Genomic DNA, 21,668 nt, shown 5'->3' on the forward strand with positions numbered 1-21,668 from the left:
GCACAGATCCTCTGTTCCCCTCTCTGCCCTTCCCTCTCTCTCTCTCAAAAATGAATAAACATTCTAAAAAACAAATAAATAAAGGAGCTTCTGGGTGGCTCGGTCAGTAAGCATCCAACTTTGACTCAGGTCGTGATCTCACGACTCCTGAGTTCAAGCCCCGTGTCAGGCTCTGTGCTGACAGCTCAGAGCCCGGAGCCTGCTTCAGATTCTGTCTCCCTCTCTCTCTGCCCCTCCCCAACTCACATGCACGCCCGCTCTCTCTCTCTCTCTCTCAAAAATAAACATTAAACAAACATTAAAATTTTTTTAATAAAGAATAAAATAAAGAATAAAAAAAATAAAAGAAAAAACAGACCACCCCAAGCGAAAAATCAGCCAAATGCTTGAAGAGACAATTCACATAAGAAGAAATGCAAGTAGTTAATAAAAGTATACAAAGAGATGTTCAACCTCATTAGTTTGCCCATCAGGACATCAATGATTAAAAAGTGGCAATACAACATGATGGCCACAATGTATAAAATGAGCACTCACAATCTCCTAGTAGGAAGGAAAACTAATACCACCTATAGAATGCAAATATGTTATGATTCAGCAATCCGCCTTTTAGAGAGTAATGATAAAGAGATGACCACGTAAGCTAGAAACCCTGCATCTAAAAGGTTTAGAAATAACCAAAATCCAATAGGGCACTGAGTTTAGGGACATATATGCACAATAGAAATACAACGTAGTCGATAAAGTAATAGGGACACATATACAATAGAAATACAATGTAGTCAATAAAATAATAACAAAGATCTCTATTAACTGATGCAGGAAGATATCCAGGAGTTTAAAAAGAAAGCTGACTCAGAACAGCATGCAGAATATAATCCCATTTGTATAAAACTGTAATCGTATATATTTAAATATGCAGAGGGATGACTTAAATAATGCTCATCAAATGTGAACAGTGGTTGTCTCTGGGTGGTAGGATTTGGGGTGGTTTTCTCAAATAACAATCATATTTCTTCTATACTGCTTTAATGTTTTATGTAATGAATGTATTATTTTATAACTGGGGGTGGGGGGGGAGAAGAACCTGTTTTCACTTGGAAGAAAAATAAAAGTGGAGAACCAACTCTTGGACAGCCATCTCACACTCAGAAACCAGAATGGAGACAGTCTAAAGAATGGAGTCTGAGTGAGGACTCTGACACTAATTAGCTGAATGACCCCTGGGCAGGTTAGCTTCTCTGCACCCTGGTTTCCTCACCTGTAAAACAAATATGATGAAAATTCTATGTCATGGAGTTATTTGGGGGGGATAAAGAAACTAACACTGGGTAGGTTCTCAATAATAATTAGTTTCAGGGCGCCTGGGTGGCTCAGGTGGTTCAGCGTCCAACTTCAGCTCAGGTCACGATGCCACGGTCCGTGAATTCGAGCCCCGCGTCGGGCTCTGTGCTGTCAGTTCTGAGCCTGGAGCCTGCTTCAGATTCTGTGTCTCCCTCTCTCTCTGCCCCTCCCCCACTCATACTCTGTCTCTGTCTCTCTCAAAAATAAATAAAATATTAAAAAAAAATTTTTAAATAATTGTTAGTTTCATTCTTCCCTTTGAGCTCATTACTAAAAGCACCCTAGCTGTATCTAACCCATATTAGGTACTCAAAATGTGTCAGGAGATTGAATGGGGTAGATGGATGGATGAACAGATAATCCTAAGAAAGACATCTGAAGGATAGAAAGATGATAAGGGGAAATGGGTGAGTGGGTAGAATGCGTGAGATGGACGGATAGGTGAATAGCTAGACGGAATGATGAGCAGACAGATGGAATGGCAGCTTATATTTTCAAAGATGACCACGCTAATATACACACCCTCCAACACGTTTGATGTCACACTGACAAAACTCCATAGAGGAGTGGGGCTTACGGCTCTCCTCTCGAAATGGGACATGTCTTTGTAACTGCCTCAACCCATAGATTGCGGTAGAAGTTACGCTATATGACTTCTGACACTAAATCATAAAAGGAGACACTGGGTCTGCTTGACTCTATCTCTGTTGGGACATGTGCCTTGGGAGACTCACGGTGCCATATAAAGTCAGGCCATGTATGAAGCCTCCATGCTGGAAAGACCCCATGACATGGATGGATGGATGGATGGATGGATGGATGGATGGATGGATGGACGGACAAATGGATGCCCAATGAGTTCTAACTTCTTAAGTCTTCCAAATCCTGGCACCAGATATGAGAGTAAAGAAGGTCTGAAGATGACCCTGGCCACCATATGACCACAGTCACAGAGAAACCCTAAACCAGACCAACCGATGGACCTACTCCCAAATTCCCAACCCACAGAAACCATGAGAGACAATAATCAGCGTTGTGTTAAGCCACTAAGTTTTGGGGTGATTTGTTACATGGAAATTGGTACCTGAGACAGATGGTGAAAGGAGTCTGAGGCTGAATGCATGACCTCTCTATGCGAGCCCCGGAAATCAGCCACATCTTGTACTAAATACCAGGTCTTGTACACTTGTGCTGTCTGTTCCAAAAGCCTCCCGCTTACCTTTCTATTCCAAGCCTTTCTCACCTCCACTATTTATACTTCCAAAAGCCAGCCCTCCTCCAAGCTCTGACTTGGATCAACTGCCCTCCTGCCCCTGAACAAACTAACAGAACATGCTTTCTGAGCAACTAGTCCAAGCCCTGACTGTATAATAGGGCAAATGGAGTCCCAGAGCAGGGAAAAGAGATTACCCCAGGCTCTGGCTGAGTTAGAAGCAGGGCTCAGACTTGAGACTATGGTTCCTACCGTGAAGCCCAGAGTTATTTCTCCTCCAACAGCCCGTGGGCTCCAGGTATCCCCAAGTTTGAGCTGTGCTTCCACTGCTTACTGCCAGTGATGGTAGTCCCATCGGGCAGCCAGCATCGCCGCAGGCCCTGGCTGGGACGTGCCAGAGCTCCTGGCTCCAAGCATACCTTACATCTGTCTGGGCATAAATTTGCATTCTGAATCCAGGAGGCCCCGGTTCCAAGTATGTCAAATGTAATTAATTACAGCAAACCTTCTGCAACTGTTTTCAAACGCAGTATTAAAGGCTCTGTGAGCATGAAACACACAAGCCACCGGCCGGCCGAGGAGCACGGGGAGCTGGGGAATGGGGGGCTGGGAGTCCCAGATCCAGGCCCCATGGAGTGGGGAGGGCAAGTTCCCGAGACCCCAGGGTCCAGTTCAGCCCCACTGCGAAGGGGAGGGCATCCAAGGGAACTGGCTTCAAGTCCTAGCCAATCACCAATGCCACAACTTGGACAAGCAACTTCACCTTCTTCGACCGGAAGCGAGAATGTTTAAGACTCAGCACCTCAAAGGGCTGCTGTGAGCCTCGTCTGTGGCCACCATCTGAAGTTGGAGCCGATCACCACTACCAGCTGTGTACCCTTTCACCTCTGATTCTCAATTCCCCAATGTTTAAAAAAAAAAAAGAAAAAAAAAAGCCTTCCTTTCCAGGATGACTGTATTCACTGACGTATTAATAGATGTTAAATGATGAGCCCGGTGCCTGGTATGTAAGAGGCACCTGGCAAATGTGCCATGATTACTATATTTTGAGGCAGAAAAATTCTATTTTGCAAAAATCAGGTGAGATGAAGAATGCTCAACTTCAGCCTTTTGACAGAAACAGATCCTGAATAAAAATCAAAAATTTGTAAGGTTGAATTTCCAACACATGGCTCAAACTCCTTTCAAAACACTGACAGCCAGAGAACTAAGTTACAAAGGTGGAGACTTGTGTTCGAGCCTAGCCGAATCTGCCGTCCTGTCCCGCCCCCCTGCCTGTACCACGTTGGAAATCAGGAGAGCCGGATGACCTCCTCGTCCTGCCAGCTCCATCCACTACTACCGTGTGCCCTCTGGTCTTCCAGAAGCCTTGCTTCCCAAATCTCTACACGGAGCACACATGACTTAGCAAGAGAATGACTTGTGGCCACTCGGGTCCCTAAATCCATAGCCCCTAATGTGACCTGGGTTTCTAGGCCCAAACCAGCCCACAACTACGCTCTGATTTTGAACCCTGTTCAACCCCAAATTCTAAATAGACCGGAATTTTCTGGCAAGTGGCGAGATCGCCAGGGGTAATCTTTTAGATTTGTTTTTGCTTGTCTTGTTAGATACACTTTCTTCCGAAGTATTTAATTAATGTTTAGGGGAATGGATAAGCAAAGTGGAAAACAGTTTAAGTTTTCCTTCGTAAATTACCAATCTCTTTCTCTCTCTGTCCTAAGTTCCCTCCATTTAACCACCTAGTTATACTGATGTCTACACCATTACATCATCCTTCTTCCCAATTCCAAACTCTGCATTCTTCACCAGTTACCTGATGAAGCCGGGTGGGGCGGGGGCAGACTTTTAGATCAGCACTGTCCATTAGAACTGTAATACAAACCACATAGGCAATTTCAAATCTAGAAGCAACATTATTTTTGAAAAAGTGAAATTAACTTTATTAATATATATTCTTTAACCTAGTATATAAAGGGCTATCATTTTACCTTGGAATCAATATTTTAAAAATTATTACTGAGGGGCGCCTGGGTGGCTCAGTCAGTTAGGCATCTATCTGACTCTTGACTTCGGCTCAGGTCATGATCTCACGTTCATGGGTCCAAGCCCCGCATCGGGCGCTGTGCTGACAGCTCAGAACCTGGAGCCTGCTTCGGATTCTGTCTCTCCCTCCCTCTCTCTGCCCCTCTCCTGATAGCGCGCTCTCTCTCTCTCTCTCTCTCCCTCTCAAAATAAATAAACTTACAAAAAAATTATGACTGAAATCTTTTACAATCTTTTTTTCCCTATGAACATTTCAAAATTGGATGCGGACTTTACACTTACAGCCACATTTCAACTGCTCAACAGCCACAGGTGGCCAGTGGTTACAATACACACTGGATGGCACAGACGTAGATCATCTCTACAAACCTTTTAAGCCCTAGACTCCCCAGATCCAAAAAGACAACTAGCCTTACAACAAATTCCACTTCTAGCCAGTACACCCCCAGGGAAGTGACCCCATCCCTGGGGCCTCGTTCCAGGCCAGTTTCAGTTTTATTTCAGATCAGTTTCACTTTCTGCTTTTTGCCAGTATACATTATAAGAAACACCCACATAAACACACTTAAATTTTTACTTATTTTTCCCTGTTGATGAAATTAAAAAAAAAATTTTTTTAATCTCCGTCATCCAAAGATGTGATCTATTCCAAGTACCCTGGCTATGTCCACTTAGCTAACAAAACCCTGAGCCCAAAATAAAAGAAATGCGAACTCTCCACAAAATTTCACCTGATAAAAATCCCCATCCTTAGTTCTCTACAAAAATGCTGGGACTGGTGAGAATTAGTCCAGCAGAGGGTCAAACCTGAGTGATAGAATGGCTAGCCCCTCGGGCATGCTGTCTTGGATAGTAACACATCCACTAAGCTTCTGACTCTGAATGTTACCAGTAAATCCCAAGCCAGGGGCTTGCCCAGGGACACTCCAGCCTCCTCTGCTCTGCAGAAGTCATCTCTACCCATGGGGTGGAGATGGCAGACTTCTTCCTCCCTGGATCCCCCGACTCCCCCAAAACGAGGGCTGGCCCCAGGGAATTCAAGATTCCATCCGTGACAGAGCTCAGTTCACTAGAAAGCAGGTTTTTCTGGGTTTTCTATAGCAGACTAGGGGAACCAAGCATCACCTGACTCCATCTATTCTCTTTAGCTCATAGATGAAGCCTCCTTCTGCTTTGTCAGCCAAAATATTTATATCATTTTTCTGTCGACTCAATACCATCCTCACCTTGGCCTCCCTCCTTTCCTTTTTCTTTCTCCCTCTTTTCCTTTTTAAGAAAAGAAAGGAGTTGTCGCTAACATGTTTCTCCAGTTCTTCACTGTTTATAAAGCACTTTTAAATCCATTAACTCACATGATGCTTGCAGGAAGCCTATCAGGGAATATACAAGTGAATTGTTCTCCCACTTAACAGATAAACAAACAGAGGCTCAGCGCCCAGTGCCTTCCGGGGCTGGGCAGGTCACATTCGTGGGAACTGTCTGGAAAGGCAGAGTACATACCCTGTCCAAGGCCTACAAATTCCAAACTTTTTAAACCTGCAACCGGCATATAAATGAAACAAGATAAGGTGCCTTTGTGGGCACCCATCTATGACTCTGGGTTTCCACAATTTCCCAACAGGGCACCTACAAATAATGACTGGTGCTAGTTATAAAAATCCATGTGTAAAAAAAATAACACATATGTAGGGCTTCAGTCTCAAAAGCATTTTCAAGGAGGCCTGGGTGGCTCAGTCAGTTAAGCATCTGACTTCAGCTCAGGTCATGATCTCACGGTTCATGAGTTCAAGCCCTGCAAGGGGCTCTGTGCGGACAGTGCGGAGCCTGCTTGGAATTCTGTCTTTCCTTCTCTTTCTGCCCCTTCCGTGCTCCCTCCCCACCCCCATCTCAAAAATAAAGCAATAAACTTTTAAAAAGATACTTTAAAGATAAATAATAAATAAAAAGTATTTTCAAAAAAAAAAATAGAGACAGCATATTCAAGAATGTCCTTTCATTTGATGCTTGTGGAGGATTATTTCCATCCCATTCCCCAGATGTAGAAATTAAGATTCCTCAGGGCTGAGAAACTTGCCTGTGGTCTTAAGTATGTGCAACAGCAAACGTGTTACATACCTAGGTCTTCATCCAGGAACCCGGGGGCCTGCCTTGCCCCTCTGCCATGTCATCTATACTACACGAGTGGGGGACACTGCCCAACCCAGTGGCCCAACCACCAGCATCTCCCCCTTTGAAATCTGATCACTCCGGGATCAGGCAGAGAAGCAGGTCACCCAGCCCTGCTTTGATGAAAACCCCAAGGGTATCTAATTATAACAAGGAGGTAAGGGAGGAGTCAGAATCCTCTATTTCTCAAGACCAAATTAACTTTAATTTCATTTGACACAGTGTATGTGCTAGTAGGAAAGGCGATGGTTGAGGAGTTAGGAAATCTAAGGCCTGAAGTTTCATCTCTGCCTATTCACTGAGGTTCTGGGCAAGTAACTCCACCTCCCTTCCTGTGTGCGTGCGTGTGTGCGTGCGTGTGTGTGTGTGTCTGTCTGAGGAACTAGATCAGCAATGACAAATGACAAATTGGCTTCATGTCCCATACTAAACTCAAGGGCTGGTTGCATCATACTAAGAAAGAAGGACTCTGAGGTCACTGGCCAGACTCCATGGAAAAGACTGCCAAGATCGATTAGCAATGTCTGCCACAGGCTTGCAAATGGCGGGCAGCGGTATGTAGATTACTCACTTACCGGCCCTGGACTAGATAATGAACAAGTAACATGTTGCAAGTGAAAAACAACTCTGCCCTTTACAACTCTTTCTTCTCACAACCCCTCACAACTTTTTGTAAGGACCCAGTACTGCGGGCATCGTCACCATCATCCCCACTTTACATATAAGGAAACAGCACAGGTAAATGAAGAACTTTGGCAAAGATAAACCGTTAAGCAGCAGAGCAGGCAAGGGAGCCAAGCCTTTTCCCTTCAATTTCGACCTGTTTGCTCTACCCTTGGAAATGTCAAAGTGGTGCCCCACCACAGGTGGAAGATACTAAGCCTCCCTCCCACACACTACTTTCAGCTTTTAGACAAGGGGCACAGCAAAGTTATGAAACCCATCCAAAGAAAGACATGGAAGGGAAGGGGTGCTAATTCAAACAAAGTTCCAGATGCTTCTTCCCAAGGCCAAGTCCCACCCTCACTGCACAAGTGGAGAAGCCAAGCTCAGAGCTAAGTGAGGTAAGCAAGAGCATTGGAAGTCCCTAATGTCACAGTCCACCCCAGCAAGAATATGACACCCTATCTCAATTCTAAGATGCCTTCTACTATTAAATACACCATTGCATCGACAACAGCTTTCAGTGACGAAGAAAATGAAAGGGAACGAACACACTGACAGAAAACATGTATTGTTAAGACCACCCCAATTTCAGAAAATGTGAACATGTGCAGACATAACATCGAGGAAATATGGTGTCCTTCAACCTGGGACCCTGTGCTCCCTTGCTGGACACCAGCATTAAAAGTGACTGTTTTAGGGGCACCTGGGTGGCTGCGTCGGTTAAGTGTCCGACTTTGGCTCAAGTCATGATCTCACAGTTCGTGAGTTCAAACCCCGCATCGGGCTTGCTGCTGTCACCCAATCAGCACGCAGCCTGCTTCGGATCCTCTGTCCCCCTCTCTCTGCCACTCCCCCACTTGCACTCTCCCAAAAAAATAAGTATTTTTTTTAAACAACAGTGTTTTATAAAGCTTAAGAAAAAAAAACAAGCAAATATACAGAATGTCCTCATATTTCTCCCGTTAGGTTTTCCTTGAATCTTTGGCATCTGCAAACCATCATCCCACCACAGATAAGATCTGACTGAACATCAAATCACACATTTAGGTGTTCCAGGTGTGCTACAAACAGCCCCCCGGTGCCCCGTTCCTGGGCCCATGACCAAGACAACCAGCCCCTAGAGCAAACACACAGGGTACCAGGGTACTACCCAGCCCTTCTGCCTCAAGGCTCTCCCCATTCCCATCACCTCAGAACTGAGTCCATTCGCCATACCTGCCCATCAGCCATCTGGATGATAGCCCCACCTGGCCCCCCATCCATTTTAAAGAAATAATTTCTACAGGAGGAGTGAAGAGGGTGGAAAACTCTTTCAAAACTACCCAAAACGTGTAAGGTCAAAGGAGTGTTATCACTTTCCGAAGAGTCCCTCCGATGTATTACTCCGTATGACTCCAAACAAGGCACGGGCTTCAGCGCCAGCTCTAGGAACATGTGCTTAGTGCATTTCCTAGTAAAAGAGTGCTTTTGACCAAATAGCCAAACCCAAACTGGTCATCTACTCTTCACTAGACTCAAATCCAACGGATCTGAGCTATTTCCAAAAAAGTCAAATTAAGTCATCAAATCTTTATTGAGCTGCTGCTCTGTGCCAGACCCTAAAATGAATAACCCATGCTCTCTGCCCTCAAGGAACTCACAAGCTGGCTAGAGAAACAGAAAGGCAAACAATTAAGTCTCATCTGTGGGCCTACGGTATTTGGGGAGTACTGTGGGGTGGGCACAGATAAACTCCACCTGGGGTCGTGTGGGGACTCCACAGAAGGAGAACATGCCAGTGGTCTTGGGGGTGGGGGGGTTTGGTTCCTCAGAGCGGAGATGAATGAGGGGAAGGGCACTAGAGACAGGAGGCCCAGCAGAACAGAAGCTCGAAGGTACACAGTTCACCCGGGATTAAGATTCATCCCTTTTAAAGACTATGCCACAGGCTTTGAAACGAATCCAGAAATATTCAGAGGAGCTAGAGCATCCCTGGAATGAACGCATTAAGAACACTTTTGACAAGAAAGACACGCAAGGTCTAAGAAATGTCTCATCCCCGTGTTTTAGAGCAACAACCAAAAAAGTGGACCTTTTCTAATGTTACCTAACTCTGCCCAGTGAAGATAAGGCCCCAGGTTTCCAGAACCAGAAAAACTGTTGTCACTGCAACTCAGTCTCCCCAAATGGAGACCCACTGGCCACTGGGTCAACAGGTAACTGACATGTATTGACCACCTTCTAAGGACCACCTTCCTAGGACTGGTGGGTGTTTTCACATGTGCTGCTTCACATCATCGTAAAATGGCCCTTCAAGGTCGAGAATATTACCCCCCCTTTCCAGATGTAGAAGTTGTGGTTCCACAACCAGAAGTGACTTTCCCAAAGTGACACAAAGCTAACCATGCCATAAGGCTGGATTCCAAACTCTGGTCTGGTTGATTTCAAATCCCGCTTTCCATTTCACCAACTGGGAGGATGTCAGAAAATGTCTAGCTTCTGACCTAAGGCCCTGAGGTCTATCTGGGGCAGTTCTCTGGCAGACCCATGCTCTGCTCGGAAACGGACCCCAATGACAGACCATCTTTCCCCCTAATCCCCCTCCTGTCAGATCCCAACCCTGGTCCTACGCACCTGCTGTCTTCCGATACCTTCATCTTTCTTTCAGGCAATACTTTATTTAAAACCCATCTACGGGGCGCCTGGGTGGCGCAGTCGGTTGAGCGTCTGACTTCAGCCCAGGTCACGATCTCACGGTTCGTGAGTTCGAGCCCCGCGTCGGGCTCTGGGCTGATGGCTCAGAGCCTGGAGCCTGCTTCCAATTCTGTGTCTCCCTCTCTCTCTGCCCCTCCCCCGTTCGTGCTCTGTCTCTCTCTGTCTCAAAAATAAATAAACATTAAAAAAAAATTTTTTAAATAAATAAATAAAACCCATCTCCTACAACTGTCTCCTGCACCTTGTACTTCTCAACTTCAAGGGCACACATGCTGAGACACATCATCCTGGGGTTTCTAGCCGTCATTTGTCATTTTTAACTAAAGCATTCTGGCCTAATCCTGGCAGAAGACTGCTTGGGGACAAATAAAAGAGAGCTGTGGACCACTTCAGCCAGAAGAGGCTAAATGGTGGAACTCATCACCACTATAGGCTGAAACACCGCAGAGCATCTAGGGCTCAGGAAGGAAGTCCCACCAAAAAAAACCAAGAGCTTTGAAAGATGTGTCACTAACCTTCTGAGGCCACCCTGTAACAACAACTAGATGGAACACTGGTCTGGCCCTGTGCTGTCCAAGACGGAAGCCACTAGCCACAAGTGGCTAGTGAGCACCTGAAATGTGGCTAGTCAATAAAGACTTAATACCTCCCAAAGAAAGAATATAAAATATCACATTAGCAATTCTTTATATGAATGAGATGCTGGAATGATGGTCTGGTGGATACACTGGGTTAAATAAACTATATTATTAAAATGAATTCCACCTGTTTCCTTTTACTTTGGGAGGGGTATCACTAGAAAGCTTAAAATTATGTGTGTGGCCCACATTTGTGGCTCAAATTGCACTTCTACCGGACAGTGCTAGTCTGACACATGTTAAAAGATGAGAAGACAAAGACAGCAAATTCTGGCGTTTCTAGGAAGCGCATACACAAAAAGATACTCCCAGAGTCCGATTAAAATTTAAGTACGGCACCAACACAAAGTCTGCGGTTCCAGAAACATTCTTCTGGCAATCTGAAGTAAACGTGCGGAATAAAAGTAAGCGTGGCTGCTCTCCCCCGCACCAAGCCAGGTATGCCACACTTCTTGAAAGTCTCCTTTCCGGCAAGAGAACGTGCCAGAGATGCTGCCTTCACCCTGGCACCCGTCTTTCCAGGCTTCTCCAGGGCCAACAGGCTGGGGTGTGTGCCTGACCACCAGGCAGCTGAGACTTCACGGGGCGGGGGGAGCGTAAGGCAGGCTCAGCCAGGGGACAAACCACACACCTACTCCGTATATCTACTCCACAGGGTTCAGGTTAAGTCAACTGGGATGGTAAGTTAGAAAAGCGTTAAGTGGGGAAGTGCGGGCTGTGCGCAGCGTATCCAGATGGATCTGCAACATTGGTCCAGTACCTTGCTGACTCCTTTAACTGTGACTCACAGTTGGGAAATTACACACATAGGTGCACACACCTATCGGCAAATACAAATCAAACCAAGTTTCGCGAGACCACGCTTACCTTCCACATCGCACTCTGCCTCTGCTATTTTGTGTTCTCCTATACTCGCTTCCATTCTTTTCTCTAGGTTTATGCCAATCGCGAGCCACTAATTTCACGGTCATGCTTCACAACCTAGCCTGGGTGTGGTGAATAACAAGCGTACTCTTCACTCTGTGATGGGCGCTGCACCCCTCTCTCCAGAATACGCGCATCCAGATGAGACCCTCACGATCCTTCTCAACACAGTGATCCAGGCAGCTACAGCCAATCACTGAAGTCAGAATCAGAGATGAAATCTATTTTTGATTATTCTTGTTCTGATCCAAAACTCTCAAAAACTGAGGCTCAGGAAGAAAAAGTGATTTGTCCAAGGTCATATGGCGAGACCTTGGGTGAGCCATGGCACCTGTGGACCCACAAAGCCACTTCACTTTACATCACCAGGGAGGAGACACAACTGACACAAAACATTACGAGAACGTGGAAAAAATTTAAATTTTCACCATGACCATGAAAAGTCAGCTTATACATCCACTAAAACACGGCAGGGAAGTTCTTATCACCCCACCAAGAAGAAGACATGAGGATTCTGAGGTCAGAGGAAGCAACATGCCAAGAGCTGAGTCAAAGGTTGGGGGAAAATCTGTATGTGACAATGGAAGAGTTTTGAAACTCTGTTTCTCAAATGAAACAAACCATTGGCTGTTTATTTTCTAGAACCAGAGAGAGGTCAGCCTTCCACTGACCAGCCATCTTTGTTGCTTTTCTTCTGCAAAAGCAAGAGCCCTTGTTCAAGTTCACCTCTGTGCAGGGCTGAAAGTATAAGCAAACCCTTTTTCCTAGCTTGGTCCAAAGTCAAGCTATAAAGCAGGCCCTTGAAATTTCAAACCTTATTAGAGAAAAAAAAAAAAAAAAAAACCTCCTTAGGCAGAAAAGCAAAACATTAAGTAATAAGAGTCTCTACTGTGAAACAGTATAAATGATCTTTCACCAAAATAACTCAGCCCATCATCAAATTACCACCCCTCAAGTCCAATTTGCCAGATTTTTTGCCCAATATTACAAGAGAGTTTGGTGAACAGACATAGGCTAATAAAAATTAACTCATATATCCATTCTGGTCACACTCCCATCTAAAATAGGAGGTGAGAGAGGCAAGGCCTAGGTCAGATCTCAGTCCTGGGAGACGCCAATAGAAACAAAAGAGAACTGACCCCGCCCCCAACAGTACCATCATGCACCTCTATTTCCTTTACAACAAACATGATCAGAATAACCAATTTTTTTAAAAAAGGAAAAAACAAGTCTACAAAACAGAAATGATTTTCAAATCCTCACCAGGGGTTCCCTTTAAGCCATAGACAACACGTCAAAATTTCAGCAGAATGGAATTGAAAATCTGAGTTGTGTGTCAGGAGACCCAGGACACACAAAGGACGTGCTGCAATATTTTTATTCCTTGCACCAGAAAGAACCTGTTACCTACAACCCTGACTTTTTCTCAGATGCCCAGTAGGGGTGCCCACCTACCCCTCCCAGCCTGGGGTATAGCTCCCCTCCAACACTTGCTGAACTCAGGCCTACTGTCTCATGAGGCCTCCAGAGCCCTCGGAAATTATAAATTCTTTGACCGTCCTAGGCATCGGCCTAAATAATTCAACAGGAAAAAAAAATTTTTTTAATTATGCTACTTAAAAAAAAAAAAAAAAAAGCTCATTCCAAATATGTCAGAATGTGGCCAGTCAGCCCTGAAGGATTTCGTTACTAAAAAAATAAAATCTCCTAAATGCAATGGCGATGATGGGAAGTGTCGAACCTCTGCCGCTGTCAAATCTATTTCACAGAATTCACATCCCCTCAGAAATTTGAATCTCCACAAAACGGGGTAGGAATGCATGAACTGGGGCCACCATTTTTTTCCAAGACCAGCTGGTGGCTGGCGAAAGGGACACAGGGTTTCCTGTCCTAGCCCTGTGTGACCCACCATCAGCCCCCACGCAAGGTCCCACCAAGATTCCCCACCCCCCCCCCCCCCCGCCTTTGGAGAGAAAAATTAAAACTTTTTTTTTTATTCAAAACCCCCAGCAAGTTCAACCAGATACTAAACCATCACAAATAACCCTTCAACTTTGGGTGGGTACCTTATTTCCATCTGTTAAATTTTAATTCAGTCAATATTTGTCTTCTAAAAAAAAATTTTTTTTGTTTTTGTTTTCCCCTTCATGTGATTTCATTTTAAGGCCACAAAACTACATCAAATACTGTTTGCATTTGCGTTCCCATGTTCCAACATGTTCCAAAGGCAAGTACGTTTGGGTTTAGCTTTTGTGTGTATTTTTTTTTCTTTGCCTTTAAAAAAAATTAAATTTTGCAGCTAGAATCAGCCGAATTGGTGTTTTACTCCATTTTTTTTAGCAAACTTAAGTGTTCCACTAGAAAAGATGGATAAGAATCAGAATTTTGATCTCCTCTCTGTCCTTCCCTTCTTTTATCTTTCCTTCTTAAGTCAGTAAAATTTGTGTTTTTAAAATCACAACCCCCCCCCCCCAAAAAATGATCAAAGCTAATGGATTTTCTTTTCCCCTTTGAAAGTAATCAAATTTGTGAAAAATACCAAATGCTAATAAACTACCAACCCCACATCACAATCAAAGAGGCCTAAAACCAATCTGGATTTTTTTTTTTTAAATAATAAATTTTTCAAATTGGAAGAGTAAGCAAGCACAGAGAAGGGAAAATTCTCTCCTACCAAGGATTCTTCAACCCTTGTCTTTATCAATTGATTCAGTTGCATGTCATAAAAAATGAGCTTCTGTGAATCCACTGTTAGTTTTTTCATAATAATGTTAATTATGCATATCTTATTTTAATGGCGGTCTCTCCTACAAATCTGTGGGCTACTCAATTTGTATAATGTGATGAATTTACATTTTTTCCCCCACTGAATATTGCTAAAAAAGGTTCCTGACATTTTCTGGATAAAACAACAACAAAAAACGAAATGCCTAGACCTTTCAGGAAACAAAATCAGAAAATAGTCTTAATTATTCCATCAAAACAAAAAACAACCAAAAAAAAAAACAACAACAACAACACAAAACCCAACAAATCAGGGAAAAAAGACAGGATTTCACTAACTTTTCCAGTTTCTGTTTTTCTTTAGAACCTTGGGATTTAAATGCAGGAAAATGTAAATGCGAAATTAAAAAAAAAAAAAAACTACAATTTTTGGGTGTGTCCAAAGCCAACATTTTAGGGTCTATTTTCTCTTTGAAATCCTTCCCCCTCGAAAACAGAAAAACTTTACATATTACCAAATGGTGAAATTAGTCTTTTCTGCCCGCTGGGCTAAACAAGTTCCAAATTACAATGAAGTACAATTTCTAATTGCTTCATAAAGCCAATTCTCCCAGTTTTCTCTAAACTCAACAATTTCCCTCCTTTCCTCATTCCAATTAGTTTTTTTCTCAAACTAAAAGGAGTTGGAAAGCCAAAATGACTTCAGTTTTAGGAGGCTTTCTCCTTTCTCCCCCTCAAAAACTGAATTCATTCAAATTCCAGCTTAATTTTCATTTACATATTATCTGGATTTGGCTTCAGAAATAAAAATTGTCTCCATGCTCCCAGAAAGATCAAAGTGAAAATCTTCACCCCAAAAAAGAAAAAAAAAGAATCCTTTCCCCCTCCGCTGCCTTAGAGTGCAAACTTTTGAAAAAATAAGAAATAAAAAATATTTCTTTTCAATTTTAATTTCTTTTTTTTTTATTTACAAAATAGTATCCTCTAGGTGGCGTCGTTTTAATGGGAAAAAACTACCGTTTGAAGAAAAATTAGAAAAAAAAATTGAGAAAGGGAAATATGGCCTAAAAAAAAAAGACTGTTGCAAAGATGGGGTGCCAGAGGGGAAAGACCTCCCGGGGGGGGTCATCAGGGACCCCGAACGCAGAGGGGGTCAGGGGGAAATTGCAAATTTGGGGGGGAGGGGGGAGAGCTGGAAGGGGTTGCATTTTTGCAAAATGTGAATTGTCCAAACTGAAATGGCTGCTCTGTTCTCTCGCCGCTTTGTTTTCTGGGCTCCGGTCCGAGCCCGGGGCTGGAGGGGGCGCTGGGTGGGGGCCCGAAGAGACCCCCGCGTCACCCCCAGCCTCCTCACGCCCCGCGGCGTCCGGGGGGGGCCTCCCCAGACCCCGACCCCCCGGTTTGCGCCCACAAAAAGCCCGCAAACGTGCCCAGGCACTTTGCATTTTGCAAACCTTGCAATGAAGTGGCGCAGCGCCCCGGGCCCCGGCCCCCCGGGGTCCCCCGCGCGGTGCATGCCCCCGGCCCCCCGTCGTACCTGCGGAGCCGCCGCGCCGCCCGGCTGGTTCATGGGTCCGTGCGGGAGGAGGCGGCCCCGGCGCGTCCTGCTCCTCCCGGGCCGGGCTGCTGGTGCGCGCACAATGCCGCCGCCGCCGCCGCCGCTGCCGCCGCCGCCGCCGCTCCCTCCTCCGCCCGCCCCGCTCAGGCCGGGGGGGCGGGGGCGCTGGGGGCGCGCGGGGGGGGGCGCCCGGCCCGAGCCCCCACCCCCGACCCGCACCGGCCGCCGCCGCCGCCGCCGCAACCGAGCCGCCCCTCGCGGGGCCGCCGCCGCCCCCCGCCGCCCTGCCCGCCCCCGGGCCGGCCTCGCCGCGCGGCCCGCGAGCTCCGGGCCTCGGCCTCGGCCTCCGCGCCGCCGGCCTCCGCGCCGTACACAAAGCCGGCCGGCCCCCGGGCGCGCCGCTCCGGCCCGCCCGCCAGCCTCCCGGCCGCGGCGCCGCCGCCCCCCAAACTTTCCCGCGCCGCGCCCTGCCCTCCCCGCGCCCCCCGCGTCCGCCCCCCGGCGTCCCTCTGCCCGCCCCCGGCTCGCCAGCCCCTCGCAAAGGTCATGTTCGCGGTTGAAAAAAAGTTTGGGGAGCCACCTCTTGACGGAACACAAGGGGTTAATGGGAACTCTTCTGCTCCCCCCACCCACCCCCCAAAAATCAGATTGATTTTTTAAATAAAGTTTGAAGAGCTGGCCTTATGGAAGAATCGCGAGGCTCGGCGGGGATGCTCTTCTTGCCCCTGCCTGCCCCCCTCCCAAAACCCTCTAATGTCACTTAAAAATAAAAGTTTGAAGAACTGGCCCTGGGTCAGACAAGAGAGGTTAAGGGGACTCTTTCTAGCCCCCCAATCAGATGGATTTTAAAAATAAATATTTGAGGAGCTGCTTTTATGTGAAATGCGGGATGAAGAGAATTATTTCTGTCTACCTTTGTCAACATCTTTTTAAAGAACAGATTTATTTTAAAAATAAAAGTTTGAGGGAACTGGCCCTGGGTGAGACACTAGGGTTAAAGGTTAAGGGGGGCTAGCCCCCCTCCCATATACCCTACTCAAGTTGATTTTAAGAAGAAAAATTGGAGAAACTCTATATGAAATCGATGGTGAACAAGAATGTTTCTGTTCAACACTCTAAAATACCAGATTTTTTTTTTTTTTTAATTTGAGGAACTGCCTCCTTATGACTTGGGAAGGTCTTAAGGGGATTTTTTTTCTCACCCTCCCCCCAAAAAAATCTGATTTTTTTTTTTCATTAAAAGTATGAAGGACCTAGCCCATAACAAGACAAGGATTACTGGATCCACCCTACATCTTCCACAGATGATTGATTTTTTACAATAAAAATTGAAGATTTTACATATATGAGATAAGAGAAATCTTTCTTTATGCCTCTTAAGAGAAAAATACATAAGGATACTTTTTAAAACATACAAGCACTGGAAATTAAGAGTAAACAGGTGTCTTTTCTCTGTCCCTACCTTAAAAGATCAAAAAAGTTTTTCTAATGTTTAAAGACTTGAATCAATAGGAGATAGGAGAAGTTACAGAATTTTTTTTCCCTGCACCCCCAAAGCTATTATTTTTTGAATGTCAGGAAACTAAGGAACTATACAGGAAGACGCTTTCTCTCCCTGAAGAAGGAAAATATGGAAATGTAACCCTATAGAGGAGGCACAGGATTAAGAGACGCAACCCTTCCCCAGACCAAATACACAGATGAAGTTAAAAGGGATCTTCCAACCGTCCTCTCCTCCATGAAAAGTTGGAGTCATTAAAAATAAAAAGTGGCCATTTCCCTCCCAGCCAGCCTGGCAAGTATCTTCCTGGCAGAGATTTGCCATCCTCTGCCAAGGCTGCTGTAGGGCAGACACTGAGGGGGGCAGGGCAGCCTGTGAAGTTTGGCAGAACTGGGCTCCCATGAGCCCCGGACATATGTGATGGCCAGGCAGCCCCCTGCCCGCCTGCCCCTCATTCGCCATGTGGTTGAGGCCTTGCTACCCAGACAGATGCTCCAGGTTTGATGTGTCTCTGGCTCCATCCCCGTGTGAAGATCTCTGGGCACCTGCCTCAAGCCTAAGCTGCCTCCTCTGCCTAGCAGAACCAGGCCAAACTTTAGACCCTGGAGTAGAAAGGAATGGGACCCAAAGAACATGAAGTGTCAGTCACCACGGCTCAAAGCTGTAGGGTGCCAAAGGAAAAAACAAATTCTGCCCTCTCAATCAGGAAAACATGATGCATAAGCATTCACTGAGCACCTACTATGTGCCAGTCACGTTGCGCCTAATAAGGCAGACACACCATCGGGAAGAGGATGACTTGCAGCTGGTCTTCTCAAACTCAGACAAGCAAATCACCGGGAGGGCCTGTTGAAACAGATATATTGGGCCCCACTCAAGTTTCTGATTCAATCAGTCGGGAGTAGGAACCAAGAATTTGCATTTCTACCAAGTTCCTAGGGGATGGTCTAAGGACCGCATTTTTGAAACTCTGGCAAAGTGGTGCCAACAGAGAAATGCACAGGTGCAGGACAGAAAGGGCTCAAACCAGCCAGGCTGAGGCAGGGGGATGGAGGGGGTCAGCAAAGATTCCAGGAGAAATTAACATCCTGCTGGAAGGGTGAGTAGAAGCATCCTTCCTCTCCGGATCTTAATCAGATGGCATTGTCTCTTTAGGTCAAGGATTCTTAAATCCTTGGATAGCTTTGGGGATCCGTAACTAAGCAATTTTATGTATTAAGCACATTTATGTCTTTATGTGCTTTGGGGGGGGACAAAATCTCTGTTCTTCACCAATTTCTCAAAAGGGTCAGTGACCCCAACCTTGAATGATCTGCAAACCTAGAATGATTTCCAGGTAGAAATGCTTGGAAAATCCTCATGGGTCTTTCTCAGCCTTCTCCTTCTGGAATCAGTGCAAGCCCTTTCTGCTTCTCTACTACCCCCAGACCACAGGAACTGGGCTTCCTCTCCCATTAGCACATCCAGACAGCCCATAGTGCACTGAACACCACCTAGAGAGGCATATCCTCAACTGGGGTACCAGGTCTGGAGGGGCTGCCCCTTCTTCACTCTGTCTCTGCTGGGCCATGAAGGGTATGCTAAGAACGTGAAGATTGAGCCTGATGCCTTCCTGACAAAACCCAGTTTCTAAATGAACACACAGTTTTCCCAACCCTTAGTGGAAACTACATGGTCACCAAGAGCTCTGATTTATCCTTGCTCTGAAGGTTAATTAAGGGTAGACTCACCACAAGCAGTGATGGAACAGGTGCCATGATATCACAGAGAAGGAATGGCATGAATATTGGTCATAGCTGCTGAAAAACAGACACATACATTAGTTGGCAACAGTCCAGTGGGATCTCCAAAGGCTTACCCATCCTTAAGGGTCCGTCATTCAATTAAAATCATGTGTTCCTCAATTTCTGAACACTTCTGACCCCATCCATGCCCAGCCCACTTCCTCCAGAATCAGCATTGCCACACCAACACCTATACAGCATAATTATTCAAAGCCCAGGCTATGGAGTCAACTGCCTGAATTCTGAGCCAGGCTCTGGCCCTCACATGCTACATGATCTTGAGCAGACAACTCAGCCTCTCCTGGCCTCCAATTCCCCATCTTTCAAATGGTGTTGACAACAGTACCTGCCTCATGGGGGCGCTCTGAGGATGAAATGAGATGAGACATGTAAAGTCTTTAGAAAGTGCCTGGTATAAAGACAGCACCCCATACGCTTCTGACATTGGAGTCACACAGACATGCTTCCCACTTGCGCCACCAACCAGCTCTGTGGTCCTGGGCTCGTGGCTTCATCTCTAAATCTTAGTTTCCAGCTCTATAAAATGGGGGTCCCCAAACTTAAACCAGTCTTATCAACACTCTTTTAGTTGTAACCAGTAGTAATGAAATAATGCTAAACTTAAGAAGGGGTGGGGGGATTATCTTATTAAGTTAGGAGATAGATCATGGTACCCAAGGGCAGGAAATGAAATGAAGCCCGAAGAGGATTGGAGCCAGGAATTAACTCAAAAGTCATCAGGGACTGGGCCTGTTTTCTCCCTCACTCTGGGCCACAGATCTCTCATCCCTAATTCATTCTCTCTGTCTCTCTCTCTCCCTCCCCTCCTCCCCACCTCTCTCCAGGTGGGTACTTGTGGCTTCTCCGAGCCCACAGTCAAAATGGCCACCCCACAGTCAACTAGGTGCCAATAGGTGCTCTGTGCTCCAACCCAAATTCTCAGGGCAGAGAATGCGATTGGCTCAGACACGACCAGGAACCAAGCATCTATGCCCAAAAGGAGCAGGCTCACATAATGTCCATAAACTTCTGGGACCCATCCCTGAGGGAAGAGCGTGTGGAGGGTGAGCAGACCCCTCGAATGTTGATCTTCTCAGAGGGCTGTGAGGATTTGCTGAGATCAGGAGTGTAATGGTGCCCAGCTCAGGGCCCAACAGGCAGAGACACTCAGAAGGTACGCTTCCTCCTGCTGGAGTCTGGAGACATTTGGGAAAACCAGGGGTTGAGGATAGTGAGATTTTGTCAGGTGTCAAGTTTTTGTTATGAGCAGCTGAGGGGAACAAGGAAACGGGAATTTTCCCAGACATGACCTTTGGGTCCCAAACAGAACCTGATGCTTGACTAAAATTTTGTGGATAGATTTTGGTGGAAAAGATGATTTTAGAGTGAAACAGTAGGTTCTCAAGTGTGTAGAACAGAAGGAAGGCAGGGACTTCACGAAATGGTGTCTTCTTCCCCAAAGCCTAAACTATGAAGGAAGTGCTCTTTTGTAACAGCCCAGCCAGGGAGACCGGGCTCCCTGAGTCTCTACTCTACTCAGTGGGAGAGAACCACACAATCCAGTCGTACAAAATCTCTTAGCAATGTATCAAACAAGATGGTTGCCTTATCTTACTTGAACTGCTACTTCTCTGGAATGGGCAAGGAAGGTACAATCAGCCCCATTTTATTTTCCTAAATTTTATTTATTTTTTAAGTATGCTTCATGCTCAGCTCAGAGCCCATTGCAGGGCTTGAATTCAAGACCCTGAGGTCAAGACCTGAGCTGAGATCAAGAGTCGGACACTTGGGGCACCTGGGTGGCTCAGTCGGTTAAGTGTCCAACTTTGGCTCAGGTCATGATATCATGGTTTGTGAGTTCGAACCCCACATTGGGCTCTGTGTTGACAGCTCAGAGCCTGGAGCTTGCTTCGGATTCTGTGTCTCCCTCTCTCTCTGCTCTCCCCCACTCGCCCTCTGTGTGTTTTTAGTCTCTCTCTCTCAAAAATAAATAAACACACACACACACACACACACACACACACACAGTCGGATACTTAACCAGCTGAGCCACCACGGCCCCACCCCCATTTTAAAGATGAGAAATTTGAGTCTCCAGTCCTTGGCCAAATCAGCCAGTGGCAACCCAGTCCGATTCTCATGCAGTGCTCTCCCCATTGTGCTCCCGCTGCCCTCTTTGGAAGTTTCTGGTGAATGGGATCAAAATCAACGGATTCTTTAAGTCATCTTGCCTCGGCTCTGGAATTTTCCTCTCTTCCTTCCTTTCATACCTCTCTCACCCGTCCCTCAAGTTGAAAAGCTGTGGCAACCATCTGCTTTCTCAAGAGAGGTCCTTGCAAACCATGGTGAAGCCTCCGGAGAGGTGGGTATTTGAGGCCTTGGCAATCCCCCAGGGTGGTGAGTCCAGGAG

The 21,668-nt window shown here is 46.0% G+C and overlaps 2 protein-coding genes across 6 annotated transcripts in view; both read right to left on the reverse strand.

Moving 5' to 3' along the window:
• Positions 1 to 16,117, reverse strand: part of ZNF618 (zinc finger protein 618) — a 182,964-nt gene extending 166,847 nt beyond the window's left edge. For all 5 annotated transcript variants that reach the window (XM_053204758.1, XM_053204757.1, XM_053204759.1 and 2 more), the window contains exon 1: positions 15,953 to 16,117. In XM_053204758.1, the coding sequence (XP_053060733.1) occupies positions 15,953 to 15,985 (33 nt within the window). In that variant the 5' untranslated portion in view covers positions 15,986 to 16,117. The remainder of the gene's footprint in view (positions 1 to 15,952) is intronic.
• LOC128312278 (uncharacterized) lies at positions 16,117 to 16,521 on the reverse strand. Its single transcript, XM_053205451.1, has one exon. The coding sequence runs from the start codon at positions 16,519 to 16,521 to the stop codon at positions 16,117 to 16,119; it is 405 nt and encodes a 134-aa protein (XP_053061426.1).
• Between the last annotated feature and the right edge of the window lie 5,147 nt (positions 16,522 to 21,668).

This window comes from Acinonyx jubatus, chromosome D4 (genome assembly GCF_027475565.1).
Source record: "Acinonyx jubatus isolate Ajub_Pintada_27869175 chromosome D4, VMU_Ajub_asm_v1.0, whole genome shotgun sequence".
In the NCBI taxonomy this organism is placed as follows: Eukaryota; Metazoa; Chordata; class Mammalia; order Carnivora; family Felidae; genus Acinonyx; species Acinonyx jubatus.

What these genes read in the sequence shown, in the direction of transcription:
- LOC128312278 (XM_053205451.1), bottom strand. Translation starts at nt 16,521, where the DNA reads ATGACCTTTGCGAGGGGCTGGCGAGCCGGGGGCGGGCAGAGGGACGCC.